Below are 17,322 nucleotides of genomic sequence, written 5' to 3' on the forward strand. Positions count from 1 at the left end.
GCATTTCGTCCTGAAGTGAAATGTTCCCAGTCAATATGGGGATAATTGAAATCCCCCACTATTATTGGGTTCTTAATTTTGATAACCTCTCTAATTTCCCTTAGCATTTCATCATCACTATTACTGTCCTGGTCAGGTGTTCGATAATAGATCTCTAATGTTATATTTTTACTAGAGCATGAAATTTCTATCCATAGAGATTCTATGGATCATGTGGATTCGCTTAAGATTTTTACTTCATTTGAATCTACACTTTCTTTCACATATAGTGCCACTCCTCCCCCTGCCCGACCTGTTCTGTCCTTCCAATATATTTTGTACCCCGGAATGATTTTGTCCCATTGATTGCTCTCAGTCCACCAGGTTTCTGTGATGCCTATTATATCAATATCCTCCTTTATCACAAGGCACTCTAGTTCACCCATCTTCTTATTTAGACTTCTGGCATTTGTGTACAAGCACTTTAAAAACTTGTCCCTGTTTATTAGCCTGCCTTTTTCTGATATGCCAGATTCTTTTTTATGTGACTGTTTATCATCTGATCCGGCCCTTACATTATACTCTTCAGTCCTCTGCTCCTGACTATAACCTGGAGATTCTCTATCATCAGACTCTCCCCTAAGAGAAGTCTGTGTCCGATCCACATGCACCTCTGCAGCAGTCGGCTTTCCCCCATCTCCTAGTTTAAAAACTGCTCTACAACCTTTTTAATGTTTAGTGCCAGCAGTCTGGATCCACTTTGGTTTAGGTGAAGCCCATGTCTCCTGTATAGGCTCCTCCTATCCCAAAAGTTTCCCCAGTTCCTAATGAACGTGAACCCCTCCTCTCTATACCATCGTCTCATCCACGCGTTGAGACTCTGAAGCTCCGCCTGCCTACCTGGCCCTGCGCGTGGAACTGGGAGCATTTCTGAGAATGCCACCATAGAGGTCCTGGATTTCAGTCTCTTCCCTAGCAGCCTAAATTTGGCTTCCAGGACATCTCTCCTACCCTTCCCTATGTCATTGGTACCTAAATGTACCACGACCACCGGCTCCTCCCCAGCACTACACATAAGTCTGTCTAGATGCCTTGAGAGATCTGCAATCTTCGCACCAGGCAGGCAAGTCACCATACGGTTCTCCCGGTTATCACAAACCCAGCTATCTACGTTTTTTAAATAATCAAATCTCCCATTACTAACACCTCCCATTACTAACACCTCCCTAGAAACTGGAGTTCCCTCCCCCAGAGAGGCAACCTCAGTGCGAGAGGCAACCCCATCACCATCTGGAAGGAGGGTCCCAACTACGGGAAGGTTTCCCTCTGCTCCCATTGACTGCTCTGCTTCCCTGGGCCGTTCTTCCTCCTCAACAGCGCAGGGGCTGTCTGAGCAGAGGTGGGACAATTCTACAGTGTCCCGGAAAGCCTCATCAACATACCTCTCTGCCTCTCTTAGCACCTCCAGTTCCGCCACCCTGGCCTCCAAAGTCCGCACATGGTCTCTGAGGGCCAGGAGCGCCTTGCACCGACTGCACACATATGCCACCCGCCCACAGGGCAGGTAATCATACATGCTACACTCAGTGCAATAAACTAGATAGCCCCCACTGTGCTGCTGGGCTTCTGCCTGCATTGTCTCCTAGTTAATGGAAGGGTGATTTACAGAACGAGGTTTTGGAATGTAGTTTGGTTTATAGGTTTTAAGGGGACTACGGGGAAGGGGTTAGGGCCAACAAGAGACTCCCACTCCCGTTCTAAACTCCCTTGCGAAACTCCCTGTTAGCAGCCCCTGGTCGCAAAGCTCCTTGGTCGCTTGTGCGCGGCTTTATAAAGCCCTGGCCTGAGTGAATGCCCTGCCCACTGATTAAGGCTCAGCCAATTACCAGAGGCTTTAAGCTTTCAAACCTTCCTTTGAAGCTCACGGCCTCCAACTGCCAGCCACAGCACACGGTCCTTCAAACAACCAAACAGACTCTACCCCAACCCCTAACCCTTAAACCTAACAGAAACCCTAACCCTAATCCCTCACACACACTCTGCTGAATCCTCACCCTTAAGCCTAACCTTAATCCAAACCCTCACCCTTACATTAACCCTTAACCTCTAACCCTCACCCTAACCCCAACACAAATCCTAATGCTCACACAAACTCTAACTCTCTATTGCCTCCTCTCTATATTACATTCTCTGTCCAGCTCTCTTCTTTTCCTTCTGAGCCAATTTCTCTTAAACCTCACCCATCAGTTTGCTTGGTTCTCATTGTAAAACATTTTACAATACATTGTATGGAAGATGCTTTGTCAGGGCTTGTCTAAACATCATATCGGTTTAAAACCTATGTAAATTAGTATGACACCCCTCCCCCCGCAGTGGGGATGCAATTATAAGCACCATTATAACTGTGTCCACAACAGAGGTTGTGTCAACGGAATGATTTCAGTTAAAAAAAAAAATCAAGTTTTATATCACTACAAAAACTGTGCATAGACCAGGCCTACAAAATGAGTGTAAAAGGAGGTGGTTTATTGCACCAGGCTGCTGTTTTCTCACTGCTGTTCTGTGCAATCCCTTTTTGTTTTCCATTCTCCCACTACTGCTTCCCTTCCATGAATTCATCTACCCTTTTCCTGAACCTACCTGAACAATGTCCTCTGACCTTCCTGATTTTCTCTTCCCTTGAAGAGTTCTCTAACACTTCCCCTTATTATAAAGGCTGGACTCAAGCCGTCAAAAGTAAAGTGATATGCAGAAAGCTCTTTGCCCCAGAAGCAAAGAGGAAGAGGGGTCAACTAGCTGGAGGGTGGGTGAGGGTAAGAGGATGACTGAATTCCCTTTCTATTGTATGTGAGGTTTCAACTCTAGGTTTAAAGAGGTTTATTGGAGAAACTTACTCTTATTTCCATTTCAAGGAGAGCTCTACTATGAAAATTAATGTAACCTGAATTAAATCAAAGTAAATCCAGCTCAGTTACCCATAGTAGTTTCTGCAGTAGTAAAAGATAAAAATTAACTGCTGATTTTTGTTGCTGTGACTGAATACACACGAGGAGCAGATCAGTGGACTAAGAAGGAGGCACTACTACAGTCTCTCTTCTGAGCATAACTGTACTTCAAGTAGAACCTGATGGTAAAGAGGGCCAGACTGAAGGAGTTCACACCCAGTGGTTTTGATGCTTAGACGGTAGTCAATCCCCTCCATTTCCCATGCCCGTGGTCTCATGTTTCTGCTTCATACAAATTTCAAGTGAAAAAAAAAACTATTTTTTTCCTATTTTTTCAAAAAGTGCATAATGAAAAGTCAATCCAAGACTTAACATCTGTTGAACAGTACAGCAGATCTTTTAAAATAATTACATTGTATAGTTTATATCTCATTTAGGGTTTTTACAACAAGCTGTTCTGATAAAGTGCAAAATAAAAATAAACTCTGTATTTATACATTTTTTCCAGTGAAGTTTCTACTACATATTTGCAAATGTCACTGGTGTGAATGGCTAAATATTTACAGTAAAAACAGTCAGTTCTGTGCCATTTCTTGCTATTTAAGATCCATGTCTAGTTTCTTATCTCTCCAGTTCTGCTTCCAGTATTTCTCCCCATGTATCAGCATCCATGGGATACATGATTTTTTCTGGTAAGCCACAGCCTGAGTGAATGTTGCTATATTTTCCACTTAGCCATTCATGTTTCACTTTGCTCTTCCAGTAGTTTCTCAGTAGAGTGACCTGATACAGAGTAAACAGTTAAAAAGCCTTGAAAAACTTGAATAAAATAAGCAGAAGTCAATGTAAACACTGGAAGTTGGGAGAACTAAAGTTTTACACCAGAAGAAGCATCTACATTATAACACATTTGGGTGTCTGGGCCCTCAAAGCAATACATAGGTGTACAAATGCCCTCTAGTGGACCAGGGCTTTAACTTCACATTTTTCAGAGTAACATGAGGATCATTCTCACTTCTCAAGTCTTCTGCCTATCATCCCCACCATTTCAGGCTAACTCTCTACCCTAAAGTAAAACTTTTTTAAAATCTTTTTTAAAATCTCCTATTCTGCAGGCCCCAAAATAATCCAAACTCTCTTGTGTGCTCTAGCAACAGGGTGGTTGGGTTCCTCTGTTGGGATGTTCCCTGCTCATGCAGGGAGGTACTAACTTATTGACATTTTGACACATGTAGCTTGTTATACCTCAACCCTGGACATTAAGAGGGAGAAGTAGCTGTCTAGGAGAGGGATCTAGGGCAGAGAAGGCCTATGGGAGAAGACATGGAAATGGCCATAAGTATGGACTAGGATTTGTGATGTTTGCTTTGTTAATCATAGAAGATTAAGGTTGGAAGGGACCTCAGGAGACCATCTAGTCCAACCCCCCCCCTGCTTAAAGCAGGACCAACCCCCAGACATTTTTACCCCAGTTCCCTAAATGGCCCCCTCAGGGATTGAATTCACAACCCTGGGTTTAGCAGGCTAATGCTCAAACCACTGAGCTATCCCTCCCCACAAAGGATTTGAACAGGATTCTGCCACCTCTCAGGAAAGGGCATTAATGACTGAACTATGTTAATGAAGTCAGATGCCAGGAAAGTGTTGAGTTTGGATTTCAGTGTGTCTACTATCTTCAGAGCAGCATGAGTACTCCATCTGCTCACAGCCTTGCCTCCTTCTGGGCTCTTGCCTCATACTGAACTACTAACACTTCCTCAGAGAGGTAATGAGTCTGACACTGTGTAACTCTGAGTTCCACTGACCAGTGATCTATGCAGAGGTAGATTTAAAGCCCCAAAAGAGGTGGTTGTATCCTACTTTCTTTCAAACTAGTGCTGGTTCAGGGTGATGGTTGCAATGTCTGAATCCATTCCCTCTCTGAGCTGCTAAGTTCTGAGGGCTGGATTCTATAAGTATGATGCTATCGCTGCCATACTGGGAAAGAACAGTGACCCATCTAGCCCAGTACCCTGTCTTCTGATAGTGGCCAATGCCAGGTGCTTCAGAGGGAATGAACAGAACAGGTAATCATCAAGTGATCCATCCCCTGTCACCCAGTCTCAGCTTCAGGCAAACAGAGGCTAGGGAAACTTCAGAGCATGGTTTTGAATTCCTGTCCATCCTGGCTAATAGGTCCATCAATGGCTATTCTCCAAGAACATAGCTAGTTCTTTTTGAGCTCTGTTATAGTCTTGGCCTTCACAATAGTCTCTGGTAAAGAGTTCCACAGGCTGACTATGTGTTGTGTGAAGAAATGCTTCCTTTTGTTTTAAATTTGCTGCCTATTAATTTCATTTGGTGACACTGAGTTCTTGTGTTACAGTAAATAACACTTTCTGCTATCTTATTTACTTTCTCCACACCAGTCATGATTTTCTAGACCTATCATATCCTTAGTGGTTTCTTTTCCAAGTGGAAAAATCCATTTTATTAATCTCTCCTCCTATGGAAGCTGTTCCATACTTCTAATCATGTTTGATTCTCTTTTCTGTACTTTTCCCAATTCCAATATATCTTTTTTGAGAGATGACACATCTGCACGCAGTATTAAAAATGTGGGCATACCGTGGATTTATACAGAGGCAATATATTTTCTGTCTTATTATCTATCCCCTTTCTTGAGTGGTAACAGCTAATTTAGTACATCATTTTTTATGTATAGTTGGGATTGTTTTCCAATGTGCATTACTTTGCATTTATCTACACTGAATTTCATCTGCCACTTTGTTGCCAAGTCACCTAGTTTTGTGAGATCCTTTTGTAGATCTTCGCAGTCTGCCTGGGACTTAACTATCTTGAGTAGTTTTGTATCATGTACTAATTTTGCCACCTCTCTGTTTACCCCTTTTTCCATCTCATTTATGAATATGTTAAACAGTACTGGTCCCAGTACAGACCCTTCGGGGACACCACTATTTACCTCTCTCCATTCTGAAAACTCACCATTTATTCATATCCTTTGTTTCCTATCTTGTAACCAGTTACTGATCCAGGAGACGACCTTCTTATCCCATGAGTAGGGCCTTACCAAATTCACAGCCATGAAAAATGCATCACAGACCCTGAAAGCTGGCCTCCTCTGTGAAATCTGGTCTTTTGTGTGCTTGTACCCTATACTATACAGATTGCATGGGGGAGACCAACATTTCTCAAATTGGGGGGTCACAAGTTTATTTTAAGGAGTCTGTGGTATTGCCACCCTTACTTCTGCGCTGCCTTCAGACCTGGGCAGCTGGAGAGTGGCGGCTGTTGGCCAGGTGCCCAGCTCTGAAGGCAGCGCCCCGCCAGTAACAGTGCAGAAGTAAGGGTGGCAATACCATACCATACCACCCTTACTTCTGCATTGCTTCCTTCAGAGCTGGATGGCCGGAGAGAGGCAGCTACTGACTGATGGCCCAGCTCTGCAGACAGCAGCGCACACGTAAAGCTGGCAGTACCATACTATGCCATCCTTACTTCTGTGCTGCTGCTGGCGGCGGCTCTGCCTTCAGAGCTGGGCTCCCGACCAGCAGTCACCACTCTCCAGCTGCCCCGCTCTGAAGGCAGAGCCGCTGCCAGCACCAGTACAGAAGTAAGGATAGCAATACAGCAACCACCCTACAATAAACTTGCAACTCCTGACAACTCCTTTTTGGGTCAGGACCCCTACAATTACAACACTGTGAAATTTCAGATTTAAATAGCTGAAATCATGAAATTTATGATTTAAAAAATTCTATCATCGTGAAATTGACCAAAATGGACAGTGAATTAGGTAGGACCCTACCCATGAGAGCTTACTTTGCTCAAGAGCCTTTGATGACGAACCTTGTCAAAGACTTTCTGAAGATTTCAGTACACTATATCCCCTGGATCACCCTTGTCCACATGCTTGTTGACCGCCTCAAAAAATTCTAGTAGATTGCTGAGGCATGATTTCCCTTAACATTTTTTGTAGACTCTTCCTCCACAAATCATGTGTCTGATAGTTTCAACCAATTTGCCTGGTACTGAAGTTAGGCTTACTGACCCTTAATTGCCAGGATCGCCTCTGGAGCCCTTTTTCAAAAATTAGCATCACATTAGCTGTCCTCCAGTCATCTGGTACAGAAGCTGATTTAAATGATAAGTTTAGTAGTTCTGTAACTTCATATTTTAGTTCCTTCTGAACTATTCGGTGAATACCATCTGGTCCTGGTGACTTATTACTGTTTCATTTATTAATTTGTTACAAAACCTCCTCTAATGACACCTCAGTCTAGGACATTCCTCAGATCTGTCACCTAAAAAGAATGGCTCAGGTTTGGGAATCTGGCCCCACTGGTTGTTTAGTAGGCTTCCTGCTTCTGATGTACTTAAAAAATGCTTTTGTTATTACTTTGAGTCTTTCATTGTCTGTTCTTTAAATTCTTTTTTGGCCTTTCTAATGATATTTTAACACTTAAGTTGCCAGAGTTCTGCTTTCTCTATTCCTCAATAGGATTTCACGCAACATGTTCAACTCCTCCTCACTGTTTTGAGTAGCAGCTGCAATAGCGTTGGATAAGGGAGTTCTAAAGCAGTTGGTTCTTTGAGCCCTAGCTGTATCTGGCTTAAGAGGTATGTAGGGGCAAACATTTCTCTAGATCAGCAGATTCCAGGAACCCCTTCTCTCCCAGCAGCAATATTCCACTGAAGCAAAATTATGGGGAACATGTATGTAAAACTGTGTCCCTTTCACAATGTGTTCCATTCCAGAGCTGGCCTGATCATTTCTCGGGGATCAGGTAGTTCATTGTCTCTATGGTACTCTTATTTTTTGGCATTTCTGCACAGACTGCCAGTTGTGAAGGTGTTTGTGACTCTATTTTACTATGGCCTGGTCTACACTACAGAGTTAGGTTGATGCAATGTGGCTTATTATGACCTAATTATGCCAGTGTCTACATTAGAATGCTGCTTCTGATGAAGGAAGTCACCTGCCACGCTGACATAACTCCATCTCCATGAGAGGTGTAGTGCTTATGTTGATGCAGTTAGACAGTGATTAACTGATATAGCCTGTTGGCTGTCAGCTCCAAGTGGGGGCTGTCAGCTAGAGTCCTTCTACTCTCTCGTGGTGATAGCCTGAGTTGTCAGTTGGGGGCACCGGCTCGCAGCTGGGGCCCCCATGCCCCGGCACTGACAGCTGGGTGCTGAGTGAGTCCTGCACCCCACTGACAGCTTGGGCTGCTAGGCTCCAGATCTGTGTCCTATAATGCCCCACTTCAGTTGGTGGAAGCACTCCTGGTGAGGACGCGCACTGCCAACTGAAGGAGTAAGTGTGGACGTGAACTACCTCTTTTAATTACTGTGGTGGCTGTACTTTGACTTAAGTCAACTTAATTTTGTAGTGTAAATAAGCCCTGAGATCTCACAGGCTGTAGCAATTAGGTTGTAACAACTTTGAATTGCTCTTGACCTTGGATGGATCAGAAATACTGATCAGGAGAGAACCTCACATATCTTAATACTCATCCTGAAAGCTATTCAGTTTCCCAAAGCTAGACAGTCCATGTTCTTAAATTTACCTTCCATGAATATCCATTTCCTCGATCACAGTCTATCTCTCGCTGACAGACAGCTCTTACAGTTAAACAGTGATGTTTCCACAAATGGTCACTGTTCTCAATTGCACAATTCCAGCTCTTGCATGTCATTGCAGCTTTGCATAAGCTCTGAATATCCAGTTCACTGAAAATTTTAAAACTGACTTCCGGAGGCAGCAGCTCTACAAAGTCCTCCCGATTTTCCTCTTTTTTCTTGGCTGGAGGAAGGATGGTCAGTTCTTTACATGAAGCAACTGCCTGTTTGTTCTTCTTTGAGGCTTTCTGCATAATTTAAGGCCTCAATACATCCACCATGAGTAACCCTGGAGATGAGGAAGTACAGTGGTCACTAAACAGCTTCACATGTAGCCAGTTGCATGCCCTTATCACGGATCTCAATTACATAATACATGGAGTTAACTTTCATCAAGTTAATTCTAATTTTGAAGGTTATGTTAAAGTGCTTCCCATATTAAACAGCATGCTATGCCTTGTGCCCTGGCTGGCCCAGCCCTCTAGGGTGACCAGATATCCCGATTTTATAAGGACAGTCCTGATATTTGGGGCTTTGTCTTATATAGGCTCTTATTACCCCCGTCCTGATTTTTCACACTTGCTGTCTGGTCACCCTACAGCCCTCAAGCAGTGCAGGATGGGACACCAGTGCCCTTCGTGTTTGCCCAGCCCTCGGCAATCACGCCCGTTGTAGGGTGCCCGGTGCTAAGGCTAGGCTAGCCCAGCCTGCAGGCGTTAGGCAAGGGACAGATGGTGCCCAGCCCCCAGGCAAGGGACAGACGGTGCCTTCCCTGCCTGCGCTCAGCCTTTGCCCGCTGCCGAGCCCGGCCCCGCCTCGGAGCTCGCCCGGCCCCGCCTCGGAGCTCGCCCAGCCAAGCCGCGGCTGGAGCCAGCGCTCATCGCCCAGCCGCCCGCGGCGAAAGCAGGTGGAGGAAAACTCCAGCCCCGCAGGCCGCCCCCTACCTGGCCCCGCGCGGCTGCCCCCAGGAGACGGTTTAAACGTCTCCCCCATTCGAACGTGTTTGTTTACACCGCCGCCCGCCGGCTTCCTGGGGTAATGCGCATGCGCCGGCGGCTGTTGAGGCCGGGCACGCCGGGATTGGTAGTTTCCCCGCGGCGACGCTCAAGCGCGGCCGGGCGGGGAGGGTGTGAGTTGGAAACTACCGTTTCCGGGATGGCCGGCCAAGGGCTGGGCAGCGGTGCGGGGATTTAAACACAAACAGCGGCTGCCTACCCCGCCTCCCAGCCCAGAGGGAAACGGAAAGGGGAGGAGCCTCCGTGCGTGGGGCGAGTTTCCGGAGGGGCCAGCGGGGCCTCGCCCTGTCCGCAGGCGGAGCGCCCCCTCCCCCGCGACGCCCATGGCGGGGTTCGAGCTAGCGCCCGCGGACGGGGGCTGCCCGCTGCCGCTGCAGCCCGGCCAGACAGTGCTGGGAAGAGGCCCCCTGCTGGGAGTAAGTCCGGCTCCTCGGCAGGGGGGTGGGGTGGGGGGGCCCCCTGACCCCGCTGCCGCCTCCAGCCCAGGAACCGCCCCCCGGGGGGGTTGGCGCGGGCCTGCCCGTAGCCCCAGGCTGGGCCGGGCGCTGCGCACCCCGCAAGTTCCACCTGGGGCTGGAAGGGACCGTGGGCTCCGCAGAGCTAAGGCCCTCAGACTTCACCCACAGCCTTGTGTGGGGGAGGGGGGACCTCTGGCCCCGGGAACCACATGAAGATTGGGGGCAACTAAGGAATATCAGGGTGTGGAGTGAAGGTCACAGGTGCAGAACTAGGGATCTAGAGGGGGACACTGAGTGGAGAATCCCGGACAGCGCTTGCTGCTCCTTAGACCTGTTTAGGGACCCAGGGGATGGTGCCCAGAGGAGCTCTGCCTGGATGCGTGAGACCAGGAAGGAGGGGAAATAGGCCCCGCAATCGCAGAGCACCCCCTCATCTAACATCTGCCTCCTGGTGTTGGAGATGGCTGTTTTGGCCAGGGCGAGGAGGAGGTTGATGATGTGGTCTCACGACTTGGGGCCATGGACAGGGTGTGCAAATATAAACAGGTGTGAGGAAAAGTGCAGTCAGAACCTCAGCAGGAGGTTCTGGAGGAGCTGCAATAGGGGCTGCAACCTGGCACATTTGAGATAAGCATGCACCAGGTTCTCCCTCACACTGCAAAATGGGCAGGTGTTGGGGATGAGGGTGAACTGCGTCAGGTACATGCCTGTGCTCATGGCTTCACAGAGGAGCAGCTAACTAATATCCCTGTCTGGCCGTGGGACCAGGGTGAATAGAGGCTGCCCCCCCGGACGGGAGAAGGCAGAATCAGAGTTTTCCAGCTCCGTTCAAGCATTTTGCCATAATCTGCAGATATAGGAAACTTGTGTTAACAAAAACAGATTCTCCTTTAACGTGACTCAAGGAGCTGGGGCTTTAAGAGAAATTCTAAACATTATGAGACTAACAAATCATATGGGTTAGCAACGCTGACTCATTTTCCTGTTTGCATAAACATCTTTCCTGATTCTCTCCCAAATCAGAGGAAATCAGGGGTCATAATGGGGAGAGGGAATAGCATCAGTCCCCAGACTTTCTGCCCCACAAACTAAATTCTGCTCTGCGATATCAAAGCAAAACTTCACTTACAGGAAACTTGAATAATAACACAATATTGTCTCATGCTCTTGTGTGCTTTCATCAACAGTGAAATAACTAATAATGTAACACATCCTTAACAGTAGCCTTCAGCGTTCCCAACCCATTGAAATGTACAGGACAGTGCACATTTTTCTCAGCTCCTTTTTCAGACTTCCTGGTGCCAATTTCACTGCATCCATTCATTTTAATAATGTGAATTTAAGTGTAATCTTTGCAGCCATAGGTGCAAAAGCCCCCCCCCTCCCCTTTTGTTTTATTTATTTTTGAGTGAAATCTTAAGGTTTAGAGCAGTGTTCCCACATTTTTTACAAAGGTGACTCACCAGTTGCGTTTTCTCTCCTTTTTTTTGGTGTGATCCACTCAGGGTCCAAATGTGCATGTTTGTGGGGCCCAGTTCATAGGCTGGTGGTGTTCTCCACTGCCTCTTTGCCCCACTGAGAGGGCATTGACCACCTGCAGCAGTATCTTCTGCCCTGACACTTCAACCTTAAGCCCAGCCCAGTGCAGAGGGGAGGCCCTGCCCCGGGAGGAAATTGGAGAGCAAACCTACCTCACGCTCACCTAGCAGCAGTGGGTCCAGTCCCACAGGGCAGGGCCTGGCTTGCTGCTGTGGGTATTGTGACCTGGCGCACTGGGTCTCAGCACCACTTGGTTTGTCATGTTGGCTGGGTGAAACCTTAGTGGGGATGTGACCTGTGTGCCAGGTCACAATGCCCAGAGTGGGGAGCCAAGCTCAGCCCTGTGGGGCATGAGCTGCTACTGCTAGTGAGAGCAGGACAGGCTCACTTTTCAAGCCTGCCATCTCTTCCTGTGGCTTCCCCTCTGCACTGGGTCTGCAACCCACCATTCAGGAGACACTGCTTTAGAGCACAAGAGGGCATCCTCCAGAAAAATCACCTCTTCTCCTGAAGCACTGTGTACAAATTTCAAGTGAAACAATTTTCTCAGTAGTAACTTCAGGTATACTTGTAACAATAGGTTGGTAATAACATTTCAGAAAGATGTGACTTAAGTTGACAGCGTCTCTTCCAACAAAACTTTTTTTGCAAATAGTTTTGAGGTATGTCTACACTATTGGTGCTACAGTGACAGCTGCACAGATTTAGCACCATAGCGTAGACCCTACATCTAGGAAAGGGGTTTTTCTATTGATGTAGGTACTCTGCATCCCTGAGTGGCAGAAGTTGGGCCAGCAGAAGATTTCTTAACTTAGAATTCTTAAGGTTGGCTTAACTATGGCGCTCAAGGGTGTGAATTTCTTACACCCCTGAGCGATGTAGTTATGTCAGTCTAAATGTTCAGTGTAGACCAGGGCTTGTACTCACTTCACTCAGCCATATCAGCTCTTAGTGCCTAATTGCTATGGTATCTTTCTCTAGTTGGCAAATGTGGCTGCATTCGCCAAAAGTTTATACACAAGTCTGTTAAGTAGTTTGAGATTTGGGGGAGAGATTTCAAGATAAACTAATACAAATGGTGTTAGAATTTTTAAATTCATTTAAAACAGTAAGATACATTTTTGCCCTTAGTTACACCCTGTACAAACCAGTGGATTTAATTAGGGGCAGAATTTGATCAGCTGTTTTCTGTGTTTAATTTACTCTTTTGTAATGCTAGTGCCCACACTCAGAATAGTGTACACGAAGGTGAGAAAAGTGAGATTGACTAGAAAAACTTGTGAAACTGATCAGAGTGGATTCATTATACTAGATGTGGAATGCACGAAGGAAACTGTAAGTAGTAATTAGCTGTAATAAGTTGGTAATTTTCACTCCATGCATCTGAAGAGTTGGGTTTTTTACCCACAAAAGCTTATGCCCAAATAAATCTGTTAGTCTTTAAGGTGCCTTGTTGTTTTTGTGGATACAGACTAACACAGCTCCTCCCTGATATTTGTATAAGTAGTGGAAAGTAAATACAACTTTTAGTGTTCTACACTTTCTAATATACTAAATTATGTAACATTCCATCTTTTTTTCCAGCTCTTAGGTAGACACATGTCTGCATAATCCCAGCCCAGAGGGCTAAGCACCATATTAAATACCGGGATGGATATATCATATTTATGCTGTTAAAGAATCCATCTGCTGTTGTTTGCAGTGGTAGGAAAGGTGTAGCGAGGGGAGGGAGCCAGTCCTTTTAAAAGAAATTCTTCTGGTTGCATTCAAATTGGGCCCTTTTCGCATTTAGATATCCTTTATTGCCTAGGGTTTTTGCACTAACCCATTACTTTGTGTTTGTCCCTTTGACTGGTCTTCCTCTGAAGAGGGCAGGTACATTTTTCCAATTGGCACGATGGCTTATTCACAGTCAGCATAATTAGCATTACATTAAAAACAACAAACTGTCTTGTTTTAGGCTTCTCTCTAGCAATATAGCTATATAATAAATAAATGGGAACTTCCATGAAGTACGTATTCAGATTGTCCAACTCTGCTGCCCAAGCTTCAAAGGTTTCCTGGAGAAAATCAAGCAGTTGTAGCAATATTAATGCATAGTAAATGAAATGCCGTAAGTGGAACAGGTAGACAGATCAGTACAGGGGTCAAATAGTTATGAAAGTAAGTGTGTGTGTGGGATGGGAATGGGGGCAGAGGCATAAGCAATCTGACTGGTTTAAAAGCTATGTAGTCTTCATATAAAGAAGCCACTGAAGATAGGCCAAGAGGGATCGCATGGGGACCCTCTGGTCATATTGAAGACTGTGACTTTGCGGATGACATCGCCCTGATTTCAAGCTCTCAGACGGACCTCCAAGAGAAGACTGATAGAGTAGGTAGAGTAGCAAGGTGCGTAGGACTTAATATCCATGCCGGTAAGAGCAAAATAATGAAAGTAAAAACAGCCTGCTCGACGAAGACAGTGTTATGTGACGTAGAATTGGAGGAGGTAAACGACTTCAAATATCTTGGTAGTTACATATCGGCTGATGGCAATATTCAGAAGGAGATATCTACCAGAATCCGTCTTGCAGCAAATGCATCCTATAGACTTCAGAATATTTGGAGGTCAACCATCTTGCAAATGAAAACCAAGGTAGAGATCTACAGGTCGAACGTCCGCTCTGTGTTGCTCTATGCGGCGGAAACATGGAGGACCAACAAGAAGATAGAAAGTCGGCTTCAGGGCTTTGAAGGAAGGTGTCTTAGGCGAATTCTTAACATACATTGGCCGCAGCGTATCACCAATGTTGAAGTGAGCCGATTAACGGGCATCAACAATATAGTGGATGAAGCCAAACAACGAAGATGGAGGTGGCTGGGGCATGTGTTGAGAATGGATGCTGACAGACACCCTCGTATTGCCCTACGATGGGCACCACAAAGAAGAAGGAGGAGTGGTAGACCATTGGGGACGTGGCGAAGGACCATTGAAGAGGAAATGAAAGGTATGGGAATGAAGTGGGATGAAATCTGCTGTCTCGCTCAAGAACAAAATGAATGGAGGAGAGTGGTTGGCACCTTATGCTCCACAGGGAGTGAAGAAGAAGAAGAAGAAGTCTTCATATGCATAGACTGGAAGCCTTTTCAGCTAGTCAGATTATTCCAGGGTGGATTTGATTTAAATCACTAGTCAGGAAGACTCAATTTAATCATGGATTTCTACATAAAAGTGCATTCTTGTTGGTTGTTATAACCTTAATACATATTCTTCATAACTCAGAGATAGATGTAGGTTTCATTTTTAGAAGGTATACACTATACATTTTTAAGTGATTTATTTTGAAAACTTTTCAGATTAGTTTTACAGCTATATCAGAAAATGAATGATTGTTTGGTTATTTCATTTACCAAAGGTAATTGAAGCAGATATTTATGAAGTCGTTCGGAGGTGAACTATCTCCAGTTCAATGGATTAATCATTAATATTTGGAGGATTTTCTTGCCATGCTATATTAGGAGGAGAACATCACCAGACAGACATTGAAATTGTTTTATTTAACTAAAACAACAACATTATGTATACTGGGTTTTTTTCTTCAACAACAAACATAATATTTTAACAAAACAAGCATATGATTTTTTGAATTTAGTTAAACATTCAAGATTTTTAAAATCAGGTTTGTTTTTGTTAAAATTATTTTTAACTAAAATAAATATTTTTTTTAAAACAACACAAAAATTAAATTGACTATGTCAGCCATGTCAACATGAAAAACTTAAAATACTGGCTTTTGCAGCTAACTCAGTCATCTTCACCTTCATTTTCCTGTTTGTTCATAATCTGGAAAAGAAAAACAAGCTTTCCTGCTTTTTCAGGTCCCAAATGATTTCTCAATTTGGAATGAATTAGTCCAAAGGAAGAAAATATTCTTTCTACACTGGCAGAAGAAGCTACTGCTATTAAAAGTGAGATTATCACTTCAACAGTCTCTGAATCTAAGAGCTTAAATGACTTCCACCAGTTCACTGGTGTGACTTTCTTTAAAACATCATCAGCAAACATATTTCTTGAATGGTTCTTATTCCTGAACTGGGTCTCCTTTACAGCATGCTGCCATTATAGGTTTTCCCTTCTAGTGAGAGAATGGTATGGTAGATCTCAAATCAATGAAAGCTACACTCGGAAAGACCTCAAGACTTCTGGAATATGCTGCTCAAACAGTTTCACTTTTTTTTCAATTGCATGTCCCTCCATTCTCACATTTCTCTCCAGACTTCTTCTCCTTGTCCAGATCTATTCCGCCCCCAACAATCTTCTATTCATTGAACTTTTTGAAACTTTGCACTTTTAGAGAGAGATAAGGGATCGACTCTGTACACAAATTTGCAGAGGAACAATAGGGTTGAGGTCTTTTATTTCTCACCTCTCTACATTATTTATGTATTTATTTATTTTATTTAAAAACATTTTTGCTGTTAATATGCATGTTATCTCTGAAGACAGACATCTACAGTTGGAGAACCGCAAAACTAAGCATCTCTGATGGTATCTTCTAGAACAGTGGTTCTCAAAGCTGGTCCACCGCTTGTTCAGGGAAAGCCTCTGGCGGTCTGGGCCGGTTTGTTTACCTGCCGCGTCCACATGTTCAGCTGATCGCAGCTCCCACTGGCTGCAGTTCGCTGCTCCAGGTCAATGAGGGTTGTGGGAAGGGTGGCCAGCACATCCTTTGGCCCGCGCTGCTTCCTGCAGCCCCCGTTGGTCTGGAGCGGCGAACTGCGGCCAGTGGGAGCCACGATCGGCCGAACCTGTGGATGCGGCAGGTAAACAAATCGGCCCGGCCCGCCAGGGGCTTTCCCTAAACAAGCGGCGGCCCAACTTAGAGAAGTACTGTTCTAGACTGACCACTGAGTCCCGTTGGGTAGAAAGAAAGATTAACCTAAATAATCTATACAGAAGTCCCTGGAACCGCATAAGATTGGATCCCTAATCCATGAACTATTGGAACTCATTTACAAAACTTTTCTTAAACATTAAATGAATATATTGTCTTATACTATAGAATAAGAATTTATAATCCCTATTCCATGATGAGATATTTTGAGCTATAATGTATCTTAATTAAAATGATCTTTAGATAGGTTTTTTCCTCAAAAAGCATTTTATCAAAAAAATCTGATTTAAATAAAAATCTGTTTTTTTATTGTTTTTTTTTTTAAATAATTGATTTTTATCCACCCTGGATTATTCTCATTTAATGTACTTTCTGCTATTAGATGGCCATTTGTTGTTTCTCATGAACACCTAGGTTCACTTTTGTATTTGTATTTTAAGAGCATATATAATGTAGTTTTAAGATGAGTTCATGCTTGGTTCAAAGAGTTGTGCACAGGGAAATGTTGCTTCTTCATGGGATGTATTTCAGAATTGGACCACTAGGCTATTTCTGATCCGTGCTGTTGAATTATATTTGACTTTAGTTTAACTGAGGCATTTTTTCATTTTGTAATGTTTTATGGCTTGAATGTATTCCTTACTAAGTCATAGAATATCTGCTAGCTGACTTCTAATATATTTTACTTTGTCAGCATTTGCTTTAATGAGAACTGCTTTAGTTGCTTGTCTGCATGCTTAATTGATTTTCACAGGCTAAGCTGGCAGCTAAAGAATGGAGGAGGCTCCCAGACCTGCTGTTGTAATATGTTAGACTTAAGTGCTCTATGATCTTTGGATTTCTGAACAGCTGAGGATGTCAGTTGAGGAAGGCTTGACTTTGGGGA

The 17,322-nt window shown here is 44.5% G+C and overlaps 2 protein-coding genes across 6 annotated transcripts in view; one reads left to right on the top strand and one right to left on the bottom strand.

Moving 5' to 3' along the window:
• Positions 1 to 2,719: 2,719 nt before the first annotated feature.
• On the bottom strand, positions 2,720 to 11,743 carry FBXO48 (F-box protein 48). 4 transcript variants are annotated; one of them, XM_039529491.1, is made up of 3 exons: positions 11,484 to 11,743; positions 8,495 to 8,835; positions 2,720 to 3,707 (listed from the first exon to the last, which is right to left on the bottom strand). In XM_039529491.1, exons 2-3 carry the CDS (start codon positions 8,798 to 8,800, stop codon positions 3,546 to 3,548), a joined length of 468 nt encoding a protein of 155 aa, XP_039385425.1. In that variant the 5' UTR covers positions 8,801 to 8,835; positions 11,484 to 11,743; the 3' UTR covers positions 2,720 to 3,545. The 4 variants fall into 4 exon arrangements, with proteins under 4 accessions (XP_039385425.1, XP_039385424.1, XP_039385426.1 ...); XM_039529490.1 differs by lacking the exon at positions 11,484 to 11,743 and adding an exon at positions 9,491 to 9,705; XM_039529492.1 differs by lacking the exon at positions 11,484 to 11,743 and adding an exon at positions 9,323 to 9,380.
• The window catches only part of APLF (aprataxin and PNKP like factor), a 122,154-nt gene continuing 114,463 nt past the window's right edge, over positions 9,632 to 17,322 (top strand). Inside the window, exons 1-2 of one of the 2 annotated variants that reach the window (XM_039529481.1) lie at positions 9,632 to 9,978; positions 12,779 to 12,807. In XM_039529481.1, the coding sequence (XP_039385415.1) occupies position 9,978; positions 12,779 to 12,807 (30 nt within the window). In that variant the 5' untranslated portion in view covers positions 9,632 to 9,977. The remainder of the gene's footprint in view (positions 9,979 to 12,778; positions 12,808 to 17,322) is intronic. The other variant, XM_039529480.1, reaches the window with a different exon arrangement.

The sequence above is a fragment of the Mauremys reevesii genome, linkage group 3 (genome assembly GCF_016161935.1).
Source record: "Mauremys reevesii isolate NIE-2019 linkage group 3, ASM1616193v1, whole genome shotgun sequence".
NCBI lineage: Eukaryota > Metazoa > Chordata > Testudines > Geoemydidae > Mauremys > Mauremys reevesii.